The following is a 27,084-nucleotide window of genomic DNA, read 5'->3' on the forward strand; positions in this document are numbered from 1 at the left end:
GACATCTAATACAAGTCAATGGAGTTGGCAAAAACTATGATAAAACCTGTTGGAATGCGTCTTTTGGAGCGATTTTTGTGTGAGCATACCAGTGAACACCCCTGACCACTCGGTGAGTTTCACGTCTTTGTAAACGAAAGTTTAATGCATTTTAGGAAGGATTGTTCCAGTGCACCATTAAACCCATTGTAGAGGTGGGAGGTGAAACACAAACACGGCAAAATTCTCAGGGCAGCCGCAAATGTCGACATTTCAGTCAAAACCGTTCTATTTCATCATAAACAATCTGAAAACAGGGCTTTAAGTCTAAAATACCGAACTTGTCCTTTAACATATTCATGCCTTGCGTTTTTGCTAATAACAAAACTGATTTTATGTACACATTGCTTTGCTCTTATCTCAAAATTAGATCACATGTCCCTTCTCATTTTAACAATCAATATTTTCTGAGGTTCTTTGTCCTGTGGAAATTTGTAAAACGATGTATTTTCTGTGGGGTTTTTTTTTTTTGCTGAATGACCAGCATCATGATTCAAAACAGTAGGTTTAAACTAGCGTACAGAGCGTCTATCCCTCACAGCCTCGTTTTGGAATCAAAATGGTGGCGGACTGAATAAGGTGTATACAATGAATACTTCACATCCAGCTATATGAACAATACTTGAACCCTCACCGACGTAAGTTGAATGAAAAACCAACCCATGGAACAGATCTGTTTAGGCGAATTAATGTACGAAAACATCTTCAGTAACATTTACATGCAAAAGTGCCAAAGTCAAGCCTGTATTTATTGTTTGGTCACATGAACAAAAGCGCCATACAAATAAAATTGAATTAAATCAGTTTAGCTCAAGTCAACTAAAATCATTCAATTTATTATTTACTCTTTTCCCACCATTGTTATCTCGTCCATTAAGAGAAAATGCTTCCCCGCCATTAACGGCAATCTATATTTCCTACTACTATCCACTAGATCAGGGATGGGCAACTTCGGTCCTGGAGGGCCGGTGTCCTAGAGTTTAGCTCCAACCATAATTAAACACATCTGAAGCAGCCAGTTAAGGTCTTACTAGGCATACTAAAAACTTTTAGGCAGATGTGCTGAGGCAAGTTGGAGCTAAACTCTGCAGGACAACGGCCCTCCAGGACCGAAGATGCCCATCCCTGATCTAGTGCCCCTTCACAACTTATAAAAACTGAAGCATCCGCTGATCCTAAAACAGTAAAAATTCTGTGTTTGTTTTGATCATTGCTCTGAATTTGATCTCTAGCAAAAGTCCTTTTGGTATTTAAAAAAAAACTACCCATATTTGAGAGGTAATAAAAAGAGAACAAATTAAGATGGGATGATTTTTTTGTAAGCAAGAGGGTCTTTTCTTTCATTTGATATATTGTATGTTTATATATTTGAAGATGAAGATTTTTTGGAAGGGTTTTGTTGAAATCATAAAGAATGTTGACGTGGGCAACTTTTAAAAAACGCTGTCAGGGAAAGAGTTAAATATAGAAAAATTTGTTTTTATTTTAAGAGAAATAATAAAGATGAGAGAACAACAGTGTTCTCCAGTATGAAAACACTTCTCTTAATAGAGAAATGCTCTTGTTGTAATCATGCTTGTTAAAAAGATATTTAAACTACATTAACATGCTCATTGCAGACACAGCATGTTTTTAGCAGCTCTATTGAGAGCTAATCATATCTCTCTCTCTCTCTCTCTCTCTCTCTCTCTCTCTCTCTCTCTCTCTCTCTCTCTCTCTCTCTCTCTCTCTCTCTCTCGTAAAAGAGTTCAACTAAATGAATTGCTCTAGTTAATAGGAAGTGGTTTGGCTTACTTTGTCTCTGTCGTATTAGGGCATTACGTTTGAAGAAGTGGAGAACTTCTTTACCTTCCTGAAGAACGTGAATGATGTTGACACTGCCTTGAGTTTCTATCACATGGCAGGAGCATCTATAGATAAAGGTACAACAATACACACAAATACACACCTCTGATGCAGACTCATATAGATCACCTACAGGCTCTTTAAACACCATGACCATGCAAACCCTTCACCTTAAAACCATGACTGACCAATCTTTTGCAGTGTTGCAGTGATATATTAAGAAAAATGTGTGCACAGAGAAGATACACATACTTAACCGTACCGCAGTATGTTGTATATTGATTGTGAAAAGGGGTTTTCCTTAAATCTTTTATGCAGTGGTTGTTGGTTATATTTCTTTACTATATATCACAGCAGATTTAAAGGGATAGTTCACTTTAAAATGAATATTCTGTCATCATTTACTCATCCTCATGTTGTTCTAAACCTGTATGAATTTCTGAAACACAAAAGAAGATATTTTGATAAATGATGGTAAACACACAGCAGTAAGTGACCATAGACTTCCATAGTAGGAATAAAAAAATGATGGAATTAAAGGGAACCATCAACTGTGTGATTTCAATCATTTATCAAAATATCTTCTTTATCATTTATCACAATACTCCCATGATATTTGTTTTCCTACTATGGAAGTCAATGGATACAATCAGCTGTGTGCTTACCACCATTTAATAAATGATATCATACAAGAAAAATTATTCATACAGGTTTAAAACAACACGAGGATGAGAAAATAATGACAGAATTCTCATTTATGGGTGAAATATCCCTTTAATATCACACAAAGAAAGTTGGTCAGTTTACAAATTGCTATTTGGTTTCTGCCTTTTGGTTGCAATAAACTACTAAGTCCAGATTTGACGCAGACGGTCAATAGTGGCTTTGCTAGATATTGCATCGAAGCAATTCTCAGTTCCAATTTCCATTCTGCATCACCTAATTCTTCTCTGCCCCCCCTCCTATCATCATCAGAGGCGCTGTGCTGTTTAACACACCGCCTGCTTCCTTTTTCACTGCAGCTGGCTTTTATCCCAGCAGTGCTTTAATAATCTTCCTCACTTTTCCTATACACACACATATTCTCTCTCTCTCATCTTTAATCGTCCTTGTCTCAATATTCACCATCCTGCACTCAGACCTACGCAAGCTAAAATCTCTGCACTGGATCACACATTTACATTTGCTATAAATGTGCAGAGATGGCCAGATTTGACCATTGTCTGTTGAAACTGTAAGTGGTGCTTGCCTGTGCAAAACTTGAGTGCTTTTATTGCATTGCTATTCATGCCATGGTGCTTGCCAGGGCATAGAGAGCAAGATGCTTTTAAAGATGTTGAAACGGTTGCGTCAGTTTGTCATCAAGCAAGAAACACACAAAAGTCCATGCATTGGTCAGTGGACACCTACATCAAAATGCATTCGTTTTGCAAGCCGTTGCAGTAAGTCTCTGCAATGCACATTGAAATTCGCTGCATTCTCCTCCACAGCTGTGGTGTGTCTCATACTTCTGCTATGGGTTTGTTCAATTCCCAACAATAAAGTTATGCGGTAATATTAAAGTTTGCTTTTGCAAACACCACTTCAATAAATTTAAAGTACCGCAGTGGTCCCCCTGCACCCCATAACATCCACCATCCAGTGTCTCTGATCTTCACCTGATCCTATAAAGATAAAAGACAACACTTTCTTACTTCTGCTGTCTTCTGATCTAGATGGAAGCCGGCTGATGTCTGTGACATGCACTGACGGTCTTCTCTAGCGTTCCTCTCTCTATCCATCTTTTTCTTTCCTTATCTGGTGAAATGTCCTGAGCAGAAAGTGAATGTCCTGTATTGATCTAGTCCAGCAGAAGGACAGGAACTTGATCCTTCATTTATCTTTAAAGGCTTAATCATTCTTTCATTCTGTATCTTTAGCCACCATGAAGCAGGTAGCACGCACCGTGGCCAAAGTAGAGCTGTCGGACCATGTGTGTGACGTGGTGTTTGCGCTCTTCGACTGTGACGGTGAGTTAAGGGAGATCATAGTGTGCTTAATATTTTAATGTGTGGCACCAAACTTATATAATTATTAGTGTGTAGCACACTATAGCTGATCACCAAGGCATTATTAAATCAAAATGTTATTTATGTGTAACAGTATTGATGTCATTTAACAGTATACAACACTGTTTCTACCTTTTTGGAATATTACAAAAAAATCATACACCAAAATATCCTTTAAATATCTGAAATGGCAATTGCCTACAGTTCTTCATCTGTTAACAGGAAGAAAAGATATTTATGGAAGTGTTGTGGATATATCTGTGCCTTTTTGCAAGCATAATGCGCTAAATTGTAAAAATGAATTGATGTCACAGACGTCTTTAATCTTCCAATTACATTTTGTTCTGCCGACCCACTGTATGACATTATATTTTATTGATCCATTTGCCAGACCCACCTATCCAAAATGACTTGCAGTGCATTCAAATTTAAAATTTTATGAGTATTTACATTCCTCAGGAATGAAGCCCATCATTCTCTGGCATTGTTATCAGCACTACGCTTTTCCAGTTAATCTATAGGAAAGCTTTAAACACAATTCATGGTATCAGAGAATTTAAATAAGCAGTTTTCAGAAGTCATCCCTGCTTTGAATTCTGCTGTGTATTTCTCTGCAGATGTGCTCGATTGCTTTGCATTGCTGGTGATAAATAACCGTCATGTTTTTCACTTTCCCTACATAATTTTTTTGTCTTTCAGGTAATGGGGAGCTGAGTAACAAGGAATTCATTGCCATCATGAAACAGAGGCTAATGCGAGGCTTGGAGAAGCCCAAGGACATGGGTTTTACCCGGCTGGTGCGCGCCATGTTGAAGTGCGCCCAGGACACCGCCTGGGACTTTGCCATGCCGAAACAGCAGTAACACTCAGCGAGCCGTGCTCTGCTATTCCGCTCCGTATGGAGTTTCATTAATCATTAAGGAATGAACTCATTAAGATGCTACAACTAATGCATCTGGGACTTGTGTGCCATGTCTAAGATACCCACCGCAAACTATAAAGCAAGCCTGGTTAACTGGTATTTATTTATTATTGTTAACCAGCTCTGGAGTTTAAAATGCATACACTAAACTGTGGCATGTGCCATCGTATTGGCAAGAGGTCACAAAATCAAAATCAAATGCATGCACGGTAGCCAGTGCTGAATTGACAGCGTTATGAGTTCTCATCCTCGAGGGTGTTGGTGAATGTTAAGTCTCATATATTACTCAGCTTGTATTTAAGAAACACTCAAGTTCCCTTGTAAAAAAAAAGTTTATTTTACAATAGTTTATTAACAACTTCTAACAAGCAGTTTTCATTGTACTTTAAAATGCATTAATAATCTGATTCTGACTAATGAGTGACTTTATAAGTGATGCTGAAAGTATAATATTAATAAAAGATTTTTATGCTACTGAAGTCTGTGGTGTAAGTATGTGTTCATTATTCAAACTTGTGTCCACTGTCAGAACTTGGACCTGAATACAAACTGTATGTGGCAGTTACTTGGATCACAGCGCCACCTAATGTGTGGACTTTGACTTGAATCATTTATGCTGTTTCTAGTTGCATCTTCAATGATTTTGCAACTGTTTGATATGTCTTGTCCGAAGAAGTGGATTTTTTTAAAGTGGACGTTTTTGTCACGCTTGTGTGTACTTAGAGGGGTTTGCAGCTAAAGACATTTAAGTTTCTTAAGGAGGTGCAATGATATTATGCAGCAGCCAAAAAAGTCCCCTTAGTAACTTTCAATGGCAGGGGACTATTTTCGTGCACTGCGTAATATCATTGCGCCTGTTATGGCATGTTACGGCAGCAAAGTCCTTGATTATTACGCCAGAATGAGAGTATAGTTCCTAGCCATATCTGTTCAGAAAATCACAACTTTTAATTTTCCGTCTGTCTTAGTACACGATGTAACTACAGAAGAGTCAAGTTTTAAATAGGAAAAATATTGAAACTCTTTGGTTATTATTTAGCATGATTCTAATGGTCTAATCAGATTCAATGAATTATGCTAAGCTATGCTAAAAGTCGTAGCGCCAGACCTGGAGATCGGCTGAAAGGATACCAAAACGGTTAAAATCAAATGTTTAACTCAAGGGGAGCTGGAAAATTAGCATATTTTCAAAAAAAAGTGTAGTGTCCCTTTAAATACCAGTGAAAGGACAAAAGTGACATTTGTGAAGATAAGGCATTTCAGGCGTATGATGTCAAAGTACCACAAGAGCCATTCGAGAAATCATATGGAGAAGTCTAATTTCGACTCGCTCTTGCACTACTTCGATTTTATTTGCCTGACGGAGGTGCTGCATGAAGTCGAACACCTCTACTGTTCTGCGAGAGATCCATATGAAGAGTTTGGTTCCAAAATGAGATAACAAAGGTTTTTTTTCACGTAATTTCATTTTTTGATTGTGCATTCCAATAAATATCAATCAAACTGCATTTGGTTAGTTTTGATTTAAGCCTTCTAAATAGCAAAATAAAGCTCAATAAAACATGATAATATAATAAAACATGTTTTGACAAAAATTTGACAAACGTCGTTTAAGAACCAAACTCTTCATTTTCTCTTCACTTTGTCACACGCCAATCAGTTCTCGCATTACTAAAAACAAACCTCGTGCCCGCGGATCAAGCACCGGTGCAGTGCTAGTGGTCTGACTGACTGATTTTAAGTGTTAAAGATTAATAAATGATTAGCACGCATTAACGCTCATAGCCGTAAGAGGGCATGCACACCAAGGTGTTTACAATGTTTTCAATTGTTTCCAAAAAGTGTCACGCTTTTCAATAAACTCAGCTGAATGTCACTTCTCACTTGGCCGTCCAATCACAGTGGAGGAGGGGTGGGACAAATTTTACCACAACCAACCAATGCATTATTCAATGACTGATAAACAAAGCAGGAATATTATGGCAACCAAAGTGCTCAGCTGAAAAGTTGGCAAGCGCTTAGGGGGTGTACACACCAAAACTTTTGCACCCGCTGCCGGCACATGTTTTCAATTGTTTCCAATGGAAGCTCATTGTTTTTCAAATAAGCCAGCAGCTAACGTTTTTTCGCACTGAAAGCAGGCGCTCAGGGTTTTTTCAGCGCTCATCTCGGAGCGACGAGAGTTGAAAGAGATTCAGCTTTGGGTGAAAAGCTCCGCTCGTCAATGTCAGTTCTCACACGCCCGTTCAATCACAGTGGAGGAGGGGCGGGACAAGTATCACAACAACCAACCGGCTCAAAGCTCAAGTATCACAGCTAAAAAAAATTGGCGCTCCTCTGAAAAAACAGGCGTTTTCAGCCGTGTTTAAAAGTTGAAAGGGGTTTAAAAGCTCCCTAAGGGGTTGTGCACACCAAAGCTTTTAGGTCTGCGGCCGGCGCATGTTACCAATCGTTTCCAATGTAAGCTCAGCGTTTTTCAATTATAGCGTTTTTTCCACGCTGAAAACAGGTGCTCGGCGGTTTTTCCGACTCATCTCTGAGCGACGAGAGTTGAAAGTTATTCGACTTTGGATGAAAAGCTCCGCTCGTCAATGTCAGTTCTCACACGGCCATCCAATCACAATGAAGGAAGGGACAATCATTAGCACAGCAACCAACCGGTTCACAGCTGAAGTATCAGAGCTACCAAAGCGCTCGGCTGAAGAAAGCTGGCATTCGGCGTCCTCCAGGCGTTTTAGCTATGTTTAAAAGTTTTGGTGTGCACAACCCCTTACAGTGGCCGTCTGCGTGGCGGTTTAGTCGCATTTAGAAGCTTTGGTGTGCACGCCCCCTTAAAGGGTTTTGCATCTGAATTTTATACACTCATCTCTCCTGAGTGATTGAACTTTAGATGCCACATGAGCGCTGTTTTGGTATTCAAAGATCTTTTTTTTTTTAGATTTATGTAACTGACATGTTTGGACAGTCTGTAGTGCAATGCTCCCTACATGTTTTTGATCAGAAAGGCAGAACGTACCCAAAATAATCCTGCGCCTCGTCCATTCTGATTTTGGAGGAGCATTTCACTTAAGAAGGTTTGACCTCTAGAATCCTAATGAGAGCACACTTACCAAACAGCTTAATGAATACATTCATTGAGTTTCTAAGCGTTTCAAGTGTATTAATGTCAATTCATAAAAGCATCATTAGGATATAATTTCATTAGAGAAGTGAGTACTCTTTAGGACAAGCCCATTTATAGAGTATTTCTCATTGTTGAACAGTGCTGCTAACATTCAATTCAATTCAATTTTATTTATATAGCGCTTTTCACAATTGTTAATTGTTTCAAAGCAGCTTTACATGAATAGATGTAGGGAAAACACAGAATAATCTATAGATAATATAAGAAGACAACAGCGGCTAAGAATAAACTGTACAAGCAAGCCTAGTAATAATGTAATGTATACAGTAAAGTGCTAAGTTAAGCCAATGTCGGCTAACTCTCCCGTGGATGAAAAAACCCCTAGGAGAAAAACCCTGTGGGAAAACTCCTAGGAGGACAAAAACATGTCCCAAAAACATTTTATCAGTGGTTATATCAAAACAAATCTAGTGTGAAAGAAATATTTTAGCATTAAAACAATGTACAGCTTTGAGCCATATGGACAAATGTTCAAGTGAGGCAGTAATGCAGTACACTACAGATCAGTTTAGCATGCTGTTCTTTAATTTAATAAATAAAAACAGCAACCGTGCATTACATTTTAACAGCATGGGTTTAAAACTGGTTTGACCTTATCACTGCTAACACAAGGCCATATCACCGAGCTATACAGGAGCACGATTCATGTCATGCACTGCAAACAAACACACAGACACTTTAAATGCGGGGTATTTTAAGCATTTTATTATTTAATTTCTCATTGCTGAAGTATGATAAGAGTTTAAGAGAAGGCAGCATTACATTTTCTCAAGTGAATTAGCACTTACCTCCTGCTGAATAACTATGAGCCAAATGTTGCATTGCCATTTCTGTTTTAATGTAGCACACCCATGAGGCCATTTCATTATGACACTTTAAAACTAATCTTCTCAAGTCACCCGACTGCCTGAGGTCTTCATAGACAACTCATTAATAACATTTACAGCACTGAAAGTGCAGCTGCTACTTTGGCAGATTGTTATACATATCAAGGTCAACAAAGCTGACTGTTTGAACTTAACCATCAAAGTGTAAAAATTAGCTACTTTTTTAAAACAAATTAATAAATATTTCATATTAACTAGCGACAGGTTCAAATATTAACAGGAATATTAAATTAGAATGTTGAATTGATAATCATTTTTGAAAAATCTTTATCATTAAAATATTTTGCAACATTGAACGAATGCTTTAATATAGGATTGCAGGTGAAATGTTCAAAGTAAGTGAAATTTCCCGCTAATCATGAACAAGGAAAAAATATATAAAATAAATAACACATATTCTTTCTGTTTATGATTATTGCGCATGTGTGGTCTTAAGTTGTTTTTTACGTTTTTGCAAACATTTTGAAAGTGAAATTTCCTGCTCAATTAGGTAAGCAGCAATAAGGTACGGGAGGCTGTGCTGTATCGTGAACTCCGCTTCGCGTCGTGCCTAACAACGCCCTTCAGCCGTTACTTATTATACACGATACAGCACTTGCCTCAAGTACCTTATTGCTTTTATAAAACAGTTACCACACAATATTAAAGTAAAAAAAAAAAACTAGTGCAACTTTAATGAAGTTAAATCAATAAAAAGCATTCCTTCCACTAGAAAAAATAGTCCCTGACCATGAACAAAAATGTGTTCCAATGTGTAATATGCATGAAAGCTCAAATAAAAACAACAAACTGATACGTGTGGTTGCTAAAGGTGTTGCTAAGGACGCTGTGATAAACAGAACCGTTGGGTGAAGCGGTCAGAGCCGTGTTTTATCTTGAATAAAGCACACCTATTGACCAATCAGAATCAAGGATTGGAACTAACCGAAAATTTTGTCCCGGCAAACACAGAACGTTCCCCTAACATTATTTATTGGGAACTAATAAATAACGATTTGGGAACCTTTATTTTTTTGCAACCATAAAATAATCTAAAGTTAGGGGAAAGTTAAACTAACTTGAAAAATAATGTTCTATTTGCATAAAGAAAATTTTCTGCCTAACCAAAAACAAACCTTGGAAAATAATGTTCGGGAAACCAAAAACTGACATTAGGGGGAACGTTTTGGTAACCAAACAATGGGTCTCATTCACTTAGCATGCGTACGGACGTTTTAACTTACAAATCATGATTCAACAAAAACTTTCATACTAACATTTATTTTAAATGTATGCAAAAACGTAAGAACAACTTAGACCACACGTACGCAATAATCATGAACAAGGAAAAAATATATAAAATATTAATATATATTTCCGATTAATTTCCGTGTAAAACGCTTCCTTGCGAAACCTTTCCTCTGAATGCAAAAGTACTTCGTAAATGTCATATTTTATAGTAAAATGTATGTATGTTAATTAATTCCAATCATTTGTAAACAGGGCGTGCATGCGCCCTCATTAACAATTAGCATAAACCCCGCCTATGCACTGCAGCTACACAAATTACGTATATCTAGGAATGCTGTAGCCTAATCATCTGGACTCCATTCTCTGGTTTGGCTACATTATACTGCACAAATGCAGGAGACTACATGCCTACTAGGGATCGACCGATATGGATTTTTCAGTGCCGATACCGATTTTTGTTTCATCAGCCTTACCTGATGACCGATACAGGCTGCCCATTTTCTTGAGCGGATATTTGGAGCCGATACTGCTTTTGCTGACTCAATTTACATCATAAAAATGACACAATGATGATGCCAAATGTTAGTCTCAATTTAAAAAAGGAACATTTATTGAACTTAAAAAAAAAAAAAGATATTTTGCAAATAGTAAAAGCAGGTGAGGGTGCTATGGAACCATGAACTGCACTCTCCACAATGATGAGGAACTATCAGCAAAGGATATTGATTTCTAGCACTTTACTACTACAAATAAATATAGGGGTGGTTTCCCGGACAGGAATTATCTTAAACTAGGACTAGAGCTTAGTTTAATTAGGAAATATAACTAGTTTTAACAAACAAGCCTTACTAAGTGGCTGTCCACACGGGTATCACTGTATACATATAAATTTGTTATCGTATTGGTGTTTCATCCACACGGATCCGGCGTTTTGGGAGACTGAATCTGCTATTTTTTGAAAGCAGGTCCTAAAGTGGATAAATCTGAAACCGACACCCTTGCGGGTTCGTCTGTACAGCCAATCCGTATATTTTGTGAAGCGAAAACGTCATCACATCACGTGTCGGAAGCGTCACACGTAACAGCAACAACAATAACGGCGGATTACGTGATTGTGTTCGTGCTACAGAAGCTACTAAAGCCTACTAGCTCTATTACATCAAAATCTATTGCTTCTATGCAATTGTGGTGACCAACAAGCGATAATGGACAATACCATACGTTGGTTATGCGCATGCTCAAAGTCTTCTTCTCCGTGTATAGTGTATATCTGTGGCAGAATTACAGTGCCCAATACTGGTCCGGCATATATACTACACCGCTTTCAGTCGGTTTCAGTGGTTTCGTGTTTACGGATAATTTTTTTAGAGGAAAAAAAATGATCAGATAGGGAATGCACCGGCTTCGTGTGGACATAGCCTAAAAACACTACTTGTGTCCATTTTGAGGCAAAACACAGGACAGTGATGTATTTCAAGATATGTTAAAAGAGATTATTAGTTTAGACAGTTCTTATTTTAGTCTAGGTCTAGGACTAGTCTAATCCCTGTCCGGGAAACCATCCCATAGAGATGAGAAATAAAAACCCGCTTTGTTCAGCTATAATCAGCTGTTAGGCCGAGCTTTCGATGTTGTCATGGAAAGGGTGGTTGATTTTAGTCACATGACCTGCAATTGCTTGCGGCTTCCAGCACTCTGTTTGTAAATAATGCCGAAAAAATCGGCCAACTCGGCAGACACATATCGGCCGATGCCGATACACATAAAACTCGCAAATATCGGCCGGCCGATATATCGGTCTATCTCTAATGCCTACCAATATAGTAATAAATTAAACTGTATCCACAATGCATTTTAAGCAAGTAAAAAATAATACCTGGTGCTCTTTTGAAAACGACCAGCATGTGGCGCTTGATAGTCCTTTGGAAACACTGCGCTTTAATTGTTGCTGTGATTTAAAAATATCCACAAGTTACGTTATTGTCTTTTTTAATTTTGAAAAATATTACTTGATATAGAAATGCAGTCCCCATGAATATTAACTTCACCATTGCTGAGTTGTACGAGTATGATGGTTGGTCAATGTAGTGTTTGTCCCGCCCTTTGGACGACTGTGTAAAACAACAATGATGGTTTTCCCAAAGTTAAAAGGTTTGCTTGACTTCATGTGGCACCGCAAAAACCAACAGGCAGATGACATCACAGTCTCGCGAGAGCGATTCCACAGCAGATTCACCCACCTCACAGTTGTCATGAAAGGCAAAATTAGCTATACAGACCAAAAACACTTTTTGTACCAGGCTGTAAACATATTATTTTCTAATGTAAAGTTGGGCATTTTTAACATATATGGGAATTGACTCCCTTTTGGAGCCAGCCTCAAACCGCCAGTCGATGAATTGCAGTTAATGTCACCTCCGTATTGGCTTCATCATCAGATAAATCAGAAGGTTGCCCATTGGTGTTACCTACCAAGAGCAGATGCCATTTAGCACTCAATAGGAACCACCTAGTATGAGCGATCAGGCGTGAATGTATTTTCCCTACAGTACTACAACAAAAGCACTTGAACACTACACACTGGTAAATACCAGTTCACAGATGGCACCTATCTTTTTTATAGCACGTGAAGGCAGCATAAATTCTCCCGGTTTACAGCGTATCAGTCACGCAAGATTAATTTTTAGGATGCAAATTAATTGTTACTTCAGATGTTATTTGCAATGTTTATGTTTTAATCGGACAGGATAATGGATTTATAGAAAACGTTAAGGTGTGTTTGCTGCTGTCAATGACAGGTGTAAATAAAGATTAATGACATTAACCCTTATGTGTTGTTGGGGATGTTTTCATCCACTGCAAGGTTTTTTAAGTCTTAATTTGGCCACAACTTTCTCTCTCTTTTAGCAAATTTAATGATTTTTGGTGACAAATCTTATATTTACATATATTTTAAGAAAATGCTTTGAATTCTTTCAAAAACTCAACTATATACCGTGGGCAAATTTACTACCCTTTCGTAAAATGTCAGATGAATATTTTTTCCAAAATTTGTTACATAAATCTGTTAATCAACCTCAGTACTGATCAAAACTACCAAATCTTCACAAAAATTCCATGATTTTAACTCTTAAATTGCCAAGTTTGTAAGTGGTGTCACTGATTTGGGGAAAACACAAAATTATCGATATTCAATATAAAAAGTGATTGTAACCTGGATTTTTTAAAAACCTTTTTCACAGTCTTGGGCATGCCAAAGATTGGTAAAAACATTGGCTTTAAAGCATTTTTAGTTTTTGTGTAGCATCAGTTTTTATTTTATTTTTCTCCCTCATTTTTTGTTAGTGGCTGTTTTTGCCCCATTGACTTCCATTATAACCACATTTTTTTATTGCAGAGCTATGACACCTTTTTATCATGCATTTTTGAATGTTGGTGTTTTTTCCTTTTGCTAAGAGGTCAAATTTGTAATTTTTACTGTTGATCACCATGTGGCCCTATTAACCCTTTAGTAGCCCTGTGCAAAAACAGCTTAATTTCTGTCTTTTACATTAAATTACATGGAGTATAACTCCATAATAAAAACATATAATTGTGTGTGTGTGTGTGTGTGTGCACGTGTCTGTGTGTGTGTTATTGAGTTCAGTTTATTTGAAGTTGTTTTTGTGTTCATAATAACTCCATTTCTTAAAAGTTCAGAAACCTGACACACACACACACACACACACACACACACACACACACACACAAATATGCTTTTATTATGGAGTTATACTCCATAAAACACAACGTACAAGACAGAAATTAAGCTTTGTTTTTGCACAAAGCTACTAAAGGGTTAATAGTGCCACATAGTGATCAACAGTAAAAATGACAAATTTGACTCTCTTAGCAAAAGGAAAAAACACCAACATTCAAAAATGCATGATAAAAAGGTGTCATGACTCAAAATGACAAAATGGCAATCAAAAAATGTGGTTATAATGGAAGTCAATGGGGCAAAAACAGCCACTAACAAATAAATGAGGGAGAAAAAAAAAAAAAACTGAATCTACACAAAAACTAAAAATGCTTCAAAGCCAATGTTTTTACCAATCTTTGACATACCCAAGACTGTGAAAAAGGGTCAAAAAAATCCAGGTAACAATCACTTTTTATATTGAAAATCTGTCATTTTGTGCGTGTTTTTACCCCAAATCAGTGACACCACTTATAAACTTGGCAATTAAAGAGTTAAAATCATGGAATTTTTGTGAAGATTTGGTAGTTTTGATCAGTGGAAAAAATATTCATCTGATACATTTTTATAGCCGTTGAATTTAGTGGAAGTTTTTTTTTTACGAAAGGTAATAAATTTGAAGAATGCACAAGGGTTAAGAGCATACACAGCGTTGTCAGTTGTCAAGAAGCCTTATAAAAAACCATAGAATAGAAGCATAGCGACATTGGGGTTGTTTTTATATTGCTACATCAAATGTTAGTTTACTCCTGGTTAAAACGTTATCTTAACAGTTTCAAAACATGCCATTAACACGTTTTTACGCATTTTACCGTACAAACCAAAACTACCAAATTATTACATGTATGTGCAGTATTTAAAGCATACGATTATTTATTTAGATTTCTGAATGAGCACCATACATGCGCTGCGTTCTGTCCACTGATCTGGTGTACTTTTTAAGCGGCGATTACATTAATTTATACTGTGTACAACTTTAAATATATAATACATGCTAGGACGTTTGCGTCGTAATAATGCACAGGGAGACTTCAGATATAAAAATGGAGACTTCATCATTGAAATCCAATAACGTCATTTTAATTTAATAGAATGTTTGGGCATACCAATTGTGACGTCATGCGCAACCCACCAGTCATTTATATTCCGTCAGAGTAGCCTACATATAATGCTGAAAATGCAGTGTCACAGTTTATCTAAAAGATACAGAAGATTTAAATGTTTTACGCATACGCAGGTGTAGATTTCTAACATTTTGAAAATGAGATTTGACCAAAAGCAGATGATGAGTTGAGTTCCATCAGTCACGGTTTTAATTACAGTTAGAATACTGATATGAAAAATAACAAATGACACAATCCTGCTTAACACAGATGTGAATTAATAAAATATCAAAACAACTAAAATCAAATTTGGATAAATGATTTGCATGCCATTTCAAGGGTGGTATTCCAGTGTCTGTCAAACACAAGTGGGCGGGGTCAATCATTACATGACTTCAAATGAGATAAGATGAAAAGGTTCAAGATAACGCAATTTCGCAACAATAAAAAATTACATTTGATATAACCATCACAAAGACAGCATAACATATTAATCCTCAATTCTCCCAACTAAGGGATTTCACATAAAAATAGCTTCTAGTACAACATTACAATTTTCCCATTAGAACGGCCATACATAATCTGTCAAATCCAACTACCAAAAAAAAACATTTTACAGTAAAGCCATACCCATATATTTTTACAAGGAAACGAATCAAAAGGGTTTCTTTAATGGAAAAACTCAATGAACTAGCGCCACCATGTGGTTGCTGTGTCTAATGCATGAAAGATTGAACCGTTGATCTGACAATCACTCTCAGTTTCAGCCTTTAAGTCTATGATGGTCCAGCTGTACTGAGCACAGATCAGATTGAATAAATCATCAGATGTACAGGACAGGAGAGCGGACGGATCAGAACGGTCCTCATACTGCAAAGATAAAAGTCAGGTGGAGTCCTAAAGTTTAAATCTCATTCGCTATCGAATTTGATGGAGTTCACTGAGGTGGAAATGGCACCTCCTCTATAACTGCCGCGCTTTTTCTTTGTCTTCTCGTGGCGGAAAGATTTGCCCTTAGTGAATTTAAGAATGTCATTGGCTTTCTGGCCCCAGTCGCCATTGGCTCCCATCTAAAAGTAAAAAGATGCACAAGTCAATGTCTTTACAGTACCTATAGCCTGCTGCAAGACCTCATTTATATAATTACAAATAACAGAAACTTAAACGATAAACTTACAAAAACTACATTAAAAGTAAATGTTTTAAACTTTGCAATTCGTCATTCTTGTTTGTGGTTGGATTAAAACGAAAGAACGTGCACGCACAGCAGTGTGCCACCTTATGATTTAGGTCTTAATGTCAAGTGTAAAGATGTTTGACATCTTACCTTTGCATCAAAAGAGTTGTTTGCTAGGCGAGGATCCACTTCAATTTCCTCGTCTCTTATTCTACGGAAAGGAGCATTGCTTGCCTTTAGAAGTCACACAGACAAACAAACAAAAAATGCTTTTAAACAGAAGTGCATAAGCAAACGGCACAACAAGTTTCACTGAACTGACTGCCTTTGGTTGAACTTTTTTTAAATAGTACTACTTAGATTTACTGTTGGTTTTGTGTAAAACAAATCTATGATGAGTTGAATTATTGCTGCTGGTTTGTTTGTGAATGAATCGAGCGTCTATCCCTCTGTAAACTGCTGAGTAAATGAATAAACCCAGCAATGCATTTGGTTTTGGTTGTGTTTGAATATGCACTTTACACACAAGAGCCACAAACAACACAGCGTTCCCACTTTTTGAATATTAATGCTCTGATATATCTGAATATTAAAAAAATAATGCAAAAAGTAAAATCTTTGACAATTACAAGTATTCATGTCTGGGAACTCTGGGTTGACAACGTACAGCCCGTTTACCTTTTCTTTGGCTTTAGGAAAAGTCTGAGGTGTCGACGTGGTGATTTTCTTATTTTTGGGAGTCTTTTTCTCCTCGGTTTTGCTCTGTTTGCCTGTAATAAAAAGAGATGGTTAGAATTCATAGCTTTGGCTTAAAGTGAGCTCAGTCCTTTTTCATAAACAGCAACATCACTGAAGTATGTGAAGCTGCAGAGCAGCATGACTGACTCCTAATTGTGTTTTTACACACTGAGCAAATTAACAAAAAAATCTATGAAAGGAAAACCAAAACCACGACTGCTTTAAAACAGCTAAATGCTTTCCAGGACCATAAAGAAACATGAATCAATTTTACACTTACTTGGCACATTCATATTCATAGTGTCATTTTACTTTATATAACCATCCTAACCTGGTGCACAACACAACAAGATGCAAGCAGAAGTGCAACCAGTGTTAGGGAGTAACTAACTGAAGTATCAACACTACTGAAGTAAATCAGTCTGTTTTTTTATTGTTTTTAACAACAAAATATTGAACTAGCACACAAAATATCAGTGCACACAGGGAACACAGTGATAAAAGTATACCTTATAATGTAGTCACTTTGGATAAAACATCTGCCAAATGCATAAATGTAAATATCGGTGTTCAAAACTGTCTCTTTCACGTCAATCACAACGATAAGCTTTAAAAAAAAATTATCATTTTTGCTTTCGAATCAAGTTATGAAAAATGCTTGCATTTTAATGTATCAAATAGAGGTGGCAATCTCATTGTGGCAGTTTTAAATGTGACAGTAAATTTGCAGTAACGAAAAGCCCCAACTTTCTGCTAGCTTTGTAGTGCTTTAGCTCGACAGAATGTTTATCTGTAAAATTGTATTACACTCGTAACCTTAAGGTCGAAGTATAGTCATGCGCGTAAGGGAGTAGGTACTGCAATTTGTCAAACATCAGCGCACGTGAATCAGCGCATACCCTCGTGTATGCGTAAAAAAGCTGACTATATACACAGGGCTTTACAAACAAATTTGTATGAAGCATTTGGAAGGCAGATTCAAGCTAATTATTTTATTTTTAGTAGGGACGCACTGATACCGGTATCGGGCTCGATACCATATTTTCTAAAGTACTCGTACTCATAAAAAGTCCCCCGATACCTGGAATCGATACCACGGTCTGAGAAATGTCTATGTTTGAGCGGCGTGAAAGGGGTTAATGCCTCGTGTTGTCCAAAGAGGCAGAGTTTACAACAAAATGGAAAACTAGTCCTTTGTATAAATTATATGACTAAAGCTGTTACCTGTAAATTTAAATCATGTTTTTTTATTAAGTACTCTGTATCGGTATCGGCAAGTACTGAAATGCAAGTACTCGTATTCCAAAAAAGTGGTATCGGTGCATCCGTAATTTTTAGAATACTTACACAGCATTTTATGGTATATTCAGTAGGGGTGAGACACTTAATCTACGAGACGAGACACGAGATTGGGTTCACGAGAACGAGACGAGATTTTTACATTTTTTAAGAAATCCTCAATGATAAAATAAATGATTGGGAAACCAGAAATCACATTATTTTGAAATGTTTTAACTAATCTTTGACTGTCCCTAACCATTATTTTGCTAATTGATAAGGAAGTATTTTGATATTTTTGATAAAATTAGACCTAAGTTAGCATTAACCTTTAAAATTACATAATAATGATGATGCAATAATAATTTGTTCAAATAAAGTATCAAAACGTAGCCTTTGAAATAAAAAGCAGCATGTATATGTACTATAACAAATGTCTGGCAGGGGGCACTAACGGACCCGCTTCTGTTACTTTCACTTTAGAATCTAAACTTAAGACCCTTAATTTTAACCAAACAACGTCTAAATCCATTTAAATCTTTAATAGGTCCAATTCTTTATAATAGAAATTATATAGCAACTATATAATAGTTAAAAATGCACCAAACACATTTTCATCAGATCAAGCAAAATAAATTACCATTTGTTGAGGTGACAGGAGTCTTAGCAGTCTCCTCTTCCTCAGATGAAGAGTCCTCTGATGAGCTGCTCTCAGCTTTGGGCGTAGCAGACTGTGGTTTTTTTGCAGGTGGAGTTTTCACAGTTGGGGTTTTAGCCGGCTGCTCCTCTTCATCAGAACTGCTTTCGCTAGAAGATGAAGACTCGGCAGGTTTTTTGGCCGGGGTCTTTGCAGCAGAGGTGGGGGTTTTTACCGCTGCCTTTGCGTTGGCGACTGCAGCCTTGGCAGGAGTCTTCTTAGGCTCGGTTTCAGAGTCTGAGCTATCAGACGATGCAGAGCTACTGCTCTCGGCTTTCTTTGCGCTAGCCGGAGTCGAGACGGACTTAGCCGGTGTCTTCGCTGCTTTGGGGGTCGAAGTGGTCTTTACTTCCTCTTCATCCGAACTGTCTGAATCGCTGCTGCTGGACTCTGCTGCTGGCTTTTTGGCCGGAGCAGGTGGCTTGGCTACAGGAGCAGAGCTCACGGCCATTTTAGTCTTCTTAGCAGCCGGAGTTTCATCCTCCGAGCTACTTTCTGATTCAGAACTGCTCTCTGCTGGTTTTGCAGCCGGTTTAGATGTGGCTTTGGCCGCAGACGCGGGTTTAGCTGGAGTCACAGCAGGTTTAGATTTTGGTGTGGTGACTGCTTTCTTCTGAGGTTTCTCATCTTCATCTGAGGAACTGTCTGAACTGTCAGAACTGCTCTGTGCTGGTTTAGCAGCAGGTTTAGATGTGGCTTTGGCTGCTGAGGCAGGTTTAGTTGGGGTCACAGCAGGTTTAGACTTTGGTGTGGTGATGGCAGGTTTCTTTTTAGGTTCTTCATCTGAGGAGCTGTCAGAATCTGAGCTGCTTTCTTTAGGTTTTGCTGCAGGTTTAGGAGCGACTGAAGGTTTAGAAGTGACAGCCGGTTTAGCCGGTGCTTCATCTTCAGAGCTATCTGAATCTGTGGGGGATCAAGTTAACTTATCAGTGCCATTTATCAAAAATGAAATGTGAACAGGGACAAACACGGTCAAGCTCCAAAAATGACAAATGCACCATGAATAAAACCATATTAAATTTAAAATTTTACATATTCAAGGAAGCTTGTGACTTCAGACGACAGCATATAGCAAATACACAAATACACTCTTTTTTGGACATGAAAACTCACCTGAACTGGAGGATTCATCTTTCTTAGCGGCTGTGGTTTTTGGAGGCGCAGCTTTAGCAGGGACAACTTTAGCCGGAGTTGGTTTTTTGGCTGGTTCCTCATCCTCAGACTCCTCTGAGCTGGATGAAGATTCTTTTGCAGCGGGCGTGACTTTAGCTGGAAGTTTTTTGGCCAATGCAGGTTTAACCGGGACAACTTTAGCGGCCGGTTTCTTTGCCTCTTCTTCCTCACTGGAGTCCTCAGAGCTAGATGAAGAGTCTGCAGCTGGGGTGACTTTAGCAGGCGTGGCTTTCGCAGGTGTAGATTTAGCAGGTGTGGCTTTCACGGGCGTGATTTTTACAGCTGGCTTTGCTGCTTCATCTTCTGAACTTGAATCTGAACTTGACGATTCCTTTTGCTTAGCAGGGGTGACCTTTGTGGGCGCTTTTTTAACAGGGGCTGCTTTAGCCGTTGCGTTTTTGGCCGCTGGCTTCTTTGCCTCTTCTTCTGAGCTTGAATCTGACAGATAGAAATTCATTAGACAAAAATATAATAAAAACAACAACTGACAGTAAAGTAACAGAAAAAGAAAATTATACCAGAGCTGTCTGAACTGGACGAATCCTTCTTTGCTGCAGGTTTGGGAGTCACAATCTTTGCTTGGGCTGATGGGAGAGAGACAAAATGTCACACAAAGTTAAAACTGATAAAAACTTTTTAAAAGATAGACGTACTATAAAATTAAACTGGATGAGATATATTCAAGTCAATGCCAATATGTAAACATGTGACTGCATATGCACTAAATAATACTAACATTAGAGAGCACATATGCAAAATCCACTTTTACAAGTTGTTTAGACAAATGTGTGTTGGCACACAACTACCCAAAAATTACCACCCCCATCTTCTTTTATTAATCCCATTTAAACCAAAGCGGTCTCATTAGACATGCTGTTTTGTTAATGTGATGTCACACAAACACAGCCCCGCCCACAGCCACTGACTGATGTTAATATTACACAAATTGTCTCAGACTGAATTCACATGAATCAGATCTATTTTAACAAAGTGATCACTATCAGTTTGAGCTCATTTGCATTTAAAGGTACACAAAACAGAGCTTTTTTGCTCCCACCCAAATAGGGACATTTTGGGAATGCTATGATAAATGATCTGTGTACACATTCTAGGCACACCTGAGACCAATATTACATCTTGTAAAATTGGCATAACGCGTGTTCTTTAATGCATCAAGTTGCTATATGTCACAAATACAGCAACTTATATTTTTGGGATATTGCTTGATGACAATATTGACTATTTAGCCATGGTAAAAACACAGTAAAATAGCATTTTGTGGCACATTACACAAAAAGACACATCAAACTCTTACCGGGTGTTTTGACTGTAGCAGTAGCTGTCAGTGTTTTAGGAGGAGGAACAGCACTGAATTTTCCTGTAAACACAGATTCTCCTGTTAGACTGATCTCTCTCAAAACCCACTATGGTCTCCAAAACAGATTAATGTAAAAGAGGAAAAAAAGACAATACCAGGCTTGGGTTTCTTGGCAGGTGGAGCCTCATCCTCATCTGACGACTCTTCACTGCTGGACTCAGCAGGGGCTGCAGGTTTGGCAGGAGGGGTCTTCACTGGGACAGGTGCTTTGACTGCTTTCTGTGATCGAGAAAGAAATTAAAGTAAAAAAAAAAGTTACATTCATGGGTCAATACAAGTTAAGCTTTCTTGACCACACCTGTGGTTTATTAAATCTTTTTAACGTGTCATAAGAGCATAAACAGGCTATGATGATAAACATTTCTTCACTTTCACACACTGACCAGGATAAAAATAATGTATCTTTATGATTCACTATTACTGTTAATACATAATAAAATACCTTAGCTGGGGCTTCATCTTCAGATTCACTCGAGCTGTCCTCACTGCTGCTGCTCTCGGGCTTCTTCTTGGACACAGATACTGGAGTTGCCACTGGTTTAGGGGTTCCTGTCACAGGTTTAGCTCCTGAGGACCATATGGATGTATTGAGTAACATAACGGACTTCATCCTACACTTCACATGATCATGCAGTGATGCGTCAGCTCACCTTTAGCAGGAACCTTGGCAGGTTCTTCATCCGAATCGGATTCCTCACTGCTGGAGCTGGTGTCTTTTTTCCTGGCTGCCACCGCAGGCTTAGCGACAGGTTTCACAGCTGCAGGTGTCTGTATAACAAAATAATGGGGCGGTGATGTCATGCACGCTCGTGTTTGTTTGCATTTTAATGTTATGCAAACTTCAGTGACAAACATTTTTGATCAACCGTATCAGGATTTTAAAATGCACTTTATTATAATTTCCTCTAATGGACAGAGAACAATCTAATAGCAACTGCTTCAAGAATAAAGGATCGACAAAAAATTAGTGTTGGTGGATCTTCTACCAATAATAAAAAGTGGTATCATCCTGAAAAGCCTATTTGGAAATGGGTTTAAACAATCTTTCTTCTTGGGACTGACTTTATCAGGTTTGTTCATAATGTATGGATGTTATTTATATGCTCACTGTTACCTTTACTGGAGCTTTCGTCTTAGCTTCATCCGCTGAATCACTCGAGTCCTCAGAGCTGCTGCTCTCTGCTTTAGCTTTTGCTTTAACTGCTACAGGTTGCTTTGTCACAGGAGTCTTTACTGTAAATGACAAAATAAAGATAAAAAGTCAATGCTGGTGTTTGAATGAAGGCGAACATACAATTTAGCCAATGCAGTTACATACACAGACTGCTATAAGTTGTTATTTCTAGTTCAAGTTAGAAAGACTTGCCACAGGTCATTGTAGCTCTCGAGTTATTCACTGTCCGTTTTTTATGCAAACAATCTTATGAATTCTTGACTTGGTTCAGTTTTGTACCTTGTACAGTTTTTTTAGCAGGTGCCGCCTTTTCATCTTCACTGCTGGAGTCATCACTGCTTGAACTCTCTGCATCTTTTTTTGCTTTCTTGGCTGATGGACCATTGACCGCCGCAGGGCCATTAGTGACCGCTTTGCGCTTTTTGGTCTCGGGGGACCTTTATACAAGAAATTATTATGTAAGATTAAATGCAATTTATATTATTGAAAGCTACCAAAATGAACAAAATACAAATAGATTAAAAAGGTCATAACTTGTACATACTTGACCCAAAAGCTGAAGATGTCCAGGAGACTGTCCTCATTTTGATCTTGAGGTTTCTAATCAGAATAAATAATACACATTAGTATGTAAACTCGTAACTTTTATTTTGTAAAATTAAATATAAATCTACATTTAACTACATCCCCAATTGTCGGTTTCAGAGTCGTTACATTAACAGTAATTCTAAATCTAGTTTGTATACTCATTCAATCATTCCTTGTGTACTTTTTACACCCATTTCCATCGATTGTTTTGTGTATCATGTATTGTGTTATTCACGGTACTCGAAATAATAAATAGAAACATTGACATAGCGCTCAACGTGTTGTCTATATTTTAAAAAATAATTAAAATCGTAATTTTGTAATTGAAGCGAAACAGTAAATGTATAACTGATTTAGCTCTCACGTTCCCAATTTAAATTAAATAGCAGTCAACAACCGACATGAATTAAATGTCTTTAAGCACGATACATTCGGCTTTGCGTCAACACGTGGTTCACACAAACTGCATGCCAGTTCCCACGCGTGTGCAGAAGTACACGCGCCGATAGCCAGATTTACTACAATTACTACACGCGCGCGAGGATCTATAAAACCACTGAAGCGCTTACCACTTTAGCCTGGCTTAAAAACTCTTTCGCAGCTTTAGTGAACTTATTTTCCACGAGAAACGAGTAGACATGCTGGTAGAGATCGCTCGGCACCGTACTGTCCTGCGCCATCTTCACTGCGTTCGTGTAAAGGACGGCGCGATTGGCTATTTCAGTGTCACGAGGCACTGAAGGGAATGGCGCACAATAAATGCGTCACAAAACGTTGACATACATATTTGTTCTTACATTTTTTTTATAATCTACTTGATATCATTAAAGAAATTGTTTTTTTTCCTGTTATGTAATACTGATGTATAATACTTTTCCTCTTAATAAAGCTCCTAAAGGGGACATTTCACAAGACTTTTTTAAGACGAAAAATAAATATTTGGTGTCCCCAGAGTACATATGCGAAGTTAAACTCAAAATACCCCACAGATAATTTATCACAACAAGTTAAAATTGCCAATTTCTAGGTGCTAGCAAAAATGTGCCGTTTTTGCCATGATGGTGGATTGAAATTGAAAACTCAATTGTGTTGTCAATCTCTCAGAATTAGAGAATCTATTTTACTTAGAGAAAATAGATTTTTGTCAAAAGTATCAGCCTCAAAATCGATAAATAACAGTGAATCTGTCATCTTGAACCGTATCACCGTATGAACTAGTTTTACTCCAATACTGTAGGTGGCGCACATCAACCACACAAATGTGTTTTCATCTGTATGTCTAGGTCAGGACAGCGCACGTTGCCCAGACCTGCTGTATTTGTACTTTCATGCGAGTTTGTTCTTCAAATTAATTGATGTAAACTGCCCGTATAGCTTTTAAAGATGCCGCGGTATGAACTCTGTTTGATCTTGAAGGCGATGCAGAGGCCGGAGACTGCGGCTGTTCTACGGCGTACGGTGGAGACTTTGTTCGAGCGGGGTGCAATAGTCAGAGGTCTTGAGAGTCTGGGTGATCGTAGACTGCCCTACAAGATCTCCAAACACGACGGTCGACACACGCACGGTGGATACTTCACCATTGACTTTCACTCTTCGCCGAATATCGTTAGCGGGCTGTTAGAGCAGCTTGAACGGGACATTGACGTTTTGCGACCGACGGTTTTGAAGAAAGACATTGACATTTCCAAAGCGCAGTGCTGTGGCCCAGCACCAGAGAAATCTAAGCACGCCACATTTCAATAAATGTAAGCCTTCCTGATTAGAACATTATTTAGATTGTAATGTATGTGTATATGAGAGAAGTAAAAAAATACGAGTAAATTACAGATAAAAAGATAAACTGTTTAAAATTTAAGCAAACATACTTCAGGGGTTTAGTTTTCAATATTTGGACACTATTTAACTTAGTTGTCAGATGTTAGTGCAATATAACTATGTCAGTGTAATCTACATCTGTGTGAATCTGATGGGAACTTGCATCATCAAGTCCAGACACCAACAATTCTCATTTTGTGTTTTAAAGAAAATGTAAGGCATGTGAGTTTGGTAAGACATAATATTGAGTAGGGCTGTGTTGAAAAAATCGATTCACCGATTCTGAATCGATTTTCATGTTAATCTCTAAAGATCGATCCGTAACTCAAAGAATCGATTTAATAATTAATAACTTAAACTTGCCGCGTCATTGAATTTACGCATGCGCGCGAGGTGGAAGGACATTAAAAAAACGAACATAGCCGTCAGGAACGTTAAGCAAGCGGTTGTTTTGAAAACTCTAGAAACGCTCAAAGCTGCGATCTACATGTAAAATAATCCACTCATAACAAATGAACGAGTTATTTGTGTAATTTTTATAATAAGCGCCATGCAGTGAATCCACCGCGGGTCTCCAGTGAAACTCTCTCTCTCTCCCTCCCTCCCTCTGTGCTCATGCAGCCGGTCTCTGACGGGCAGAGGTTTCTTGAGGCGCGCGCAACGGGTCGCCAAATAAAGAGTTCTTCTTACACATAATAATGCTAATAGTTGTAAAGGTTTCTGAACTTTAAGCAAGCTAATTACAAAACTCGCGTTTATATCAGTGACACGTGCGCTGTAGTTTGACGCCTAATTTGCTTATAGTACAAACATCTTTGTTCAGAAAGACGAGAAAGAGACGAAAATGTTAACGTGTAATAGAAAGTAAAGAGCGTCAAAACAGACTTCATCACATCATAGCACCCGTCATAATATCTATAAAGAGGTCCGTCTCTCATATAGCCTACAGGTATTTATCCTGTCTGTAGGTTTGTGCATAAATTTATACCTGTTCATTTTACATACTGCCTATTTTTAATGTAATGTATGCATAAATACAAAATACAATGCATACTATAGCTTCAATAGTCTTTAAAATTAATAACTCAATTAAAAACAAGATTCTGTCTATCAAGACTTAATCTGTTGTTATCATCTGGGCATTTTCACTTTAACATTATTAACTTTAAATTGTCCATATTTTAAAACTGTGGTGAGCAGTTAAAAGCTATAGTGAGTGGCAAATAACTGCACATTTTTATAATCCAAAAAACTGAAAAACATGTATACCATGAAATATACTGATAAAATGACTCATGGAATAGATTTTTGGTCATGCCATGCACCCCTATGTGGCACCATTTCGGGCTTTTTTCAAAAACACTTATCTAAATCTCGAAGATCGAATCAGATCGGATCGAATTGAATCGAATCGAACAATGATAATCGATCCAAGATCTTGAGAATCGGAATCGAATCGATTCTTGAAATTTGAATCGAAACCCAGCCCTAATATTGAGTTTAAATAATAACAGCGCAGTGAGTGTTAAGTGTCCGAATGCTTTTTAAAGCCTCTGCTCTTGAAGTTTCTGTCTCATTAGTTGAATAGATTTGTTGCTGTTATTGTCTGTGGTGTATAAATATATTTCTTTTTTTGCCAGGCTTGTGAAGTTTGCCTCATCTCATGGATTATGGAGCCACTTTTGCAACCAGATGGACTAATAAATATCTGCATTCTTTTTATAGCTGGAGAAGTGTATTTAAGATATTTATGTAATGAAGAGTATTTAGTTTGACAGAACAATTCTCTGTCATTGCATACTCAGAATTCTTGAATAAATGTGAAAGAAAGAAATGTCCAAATTAAAGATCTCAGGCTGTAATGTTTTTGCAACAAAACAAAGTGGTCCAAATATCTCATATTAGCATGTATTGCTAGTACAACCTAGAGATTTGTCCTAAAGAGACTGTAACAGTACAGGAATGAACTGTCGGCAATTCACTATAAGCAGAAAAAATACACTCTACTTTAAAAGTTTTAAAGACAATAGAATAAACTAATTAAAGAAGACATCAGTTTACACATACAA

The 27,084-nt window shown here is 37.7% G+C and overlaps 3 protein-coding genes across 4 annotated transcripts in view; 2 read left to right on the forward strand and 1 right to left on the reverse strand.

Annotated features, from left to right (window-relative positions):
* micu1 (mitochondrial calcium uptake 1) overlaps positions 1-5,333 on the forward strand; it is a 70,521-nt gene extending 65,188 nt beyond the window's left edge. The window contains exons 10-12 of the mRNA XM_065251099.1: positions 1,853-1,961; positions 3,804-3,893; positions 4,632-5,333. Of these exons, the coding sequence (XP_065107171.1) occupies positions 1,853-1,961; positions 3,804-3,893; positions 4,632-4,795 (363 nt within the window). The 3' untranslated portion in view covers positions 4,796-5,333. The remainder of the gene's footprint in view (positions 1-1,852; positions 1,962-3,803; positions 3,894-4,631) is intronic.
* Positions 5,334-15,179: 9,846 nt separating this feature from the next.
* Positions 15,180-23,919, reverse strand: nolc1 (nucleolar and coiled-body phosphoprotein 1). 2 transcript variants are annotated; one of them, XM_065251080.1, is made up of 14 exons: positions 23,770-23,919; positions 23,157-23,212; positions 22,892-23,049; positions 22,553-22,671; positions 22,089-22,206; positions 21,881-22,005; positions 21,534-21,657; positions 21,376-21,438; positions 20,579-20,644; positions 20,001-20,498; positions 18,831-19,790; positions 16,853-16,944; positions 16,325-16,408; positions 15,180-16,067 (listed from the first exon to the last, which is right to left on the reverse strand). In XM_065251080.1, exons 1-14 carry the CDS (start codon positions 23,878-23,880, stop codon positions 15,909-15,911), a joined length of 2,733 nt encoding a protein of 910 aa, XP_065107152.1. In that variant the 5' UTR covers positions 23,881-23,919; the 3' UTR covers positions 15,180-15,908. The 2 variants fall into 2 exon arrangements, with proteins under 2 accessions (XP_065107152.1, XP_065107160.1); XM_065251088.1 differs by having other exon boundaries at positions 15,930-16,067; positions 16,325-16,385.
* A 530-nt stretch (positions 23,920-24,449) lies between these two features.
* mrps6 (mitochondrial ribosomal protein S6) lies at positions 24,450-26,801 on the forward strand. Its single transcript, XM_065251067.2, has 2 exons — positions 24,450-24,945; positions 26,656-26,801. Exon 1 carries the CDS (start codon positions 24,584-24,586, stop codon positions 24,941-24,943), a length of 360 nt encoding a protein of 119 aa, XP_065107139.1. The 5' UTR covers positions 24,450-24,583; the 3' UTR covers positions 24,944-24,945; positions 26,656-26,801.
* Positions 26,802-27,084: the final 283 nt, after the last annotated feature.

Source organism: Paramisgurnus dabryanus, chromosome 20, assembly GCF_030506205.2.
Source record: "Paramisgurnus dabryanus chromosome 20, PD_genome_1.1, whole genome shotgun sequence".
In the NCBI taxonomy this organism is placed as follows: domain Eukaryota; kingdom Metazoa; phylum Chordata; class Actinopteri; order Cypriniformes; family Cobitidae; genus Paramisgurnus; species Paramisgurnus dabryanus.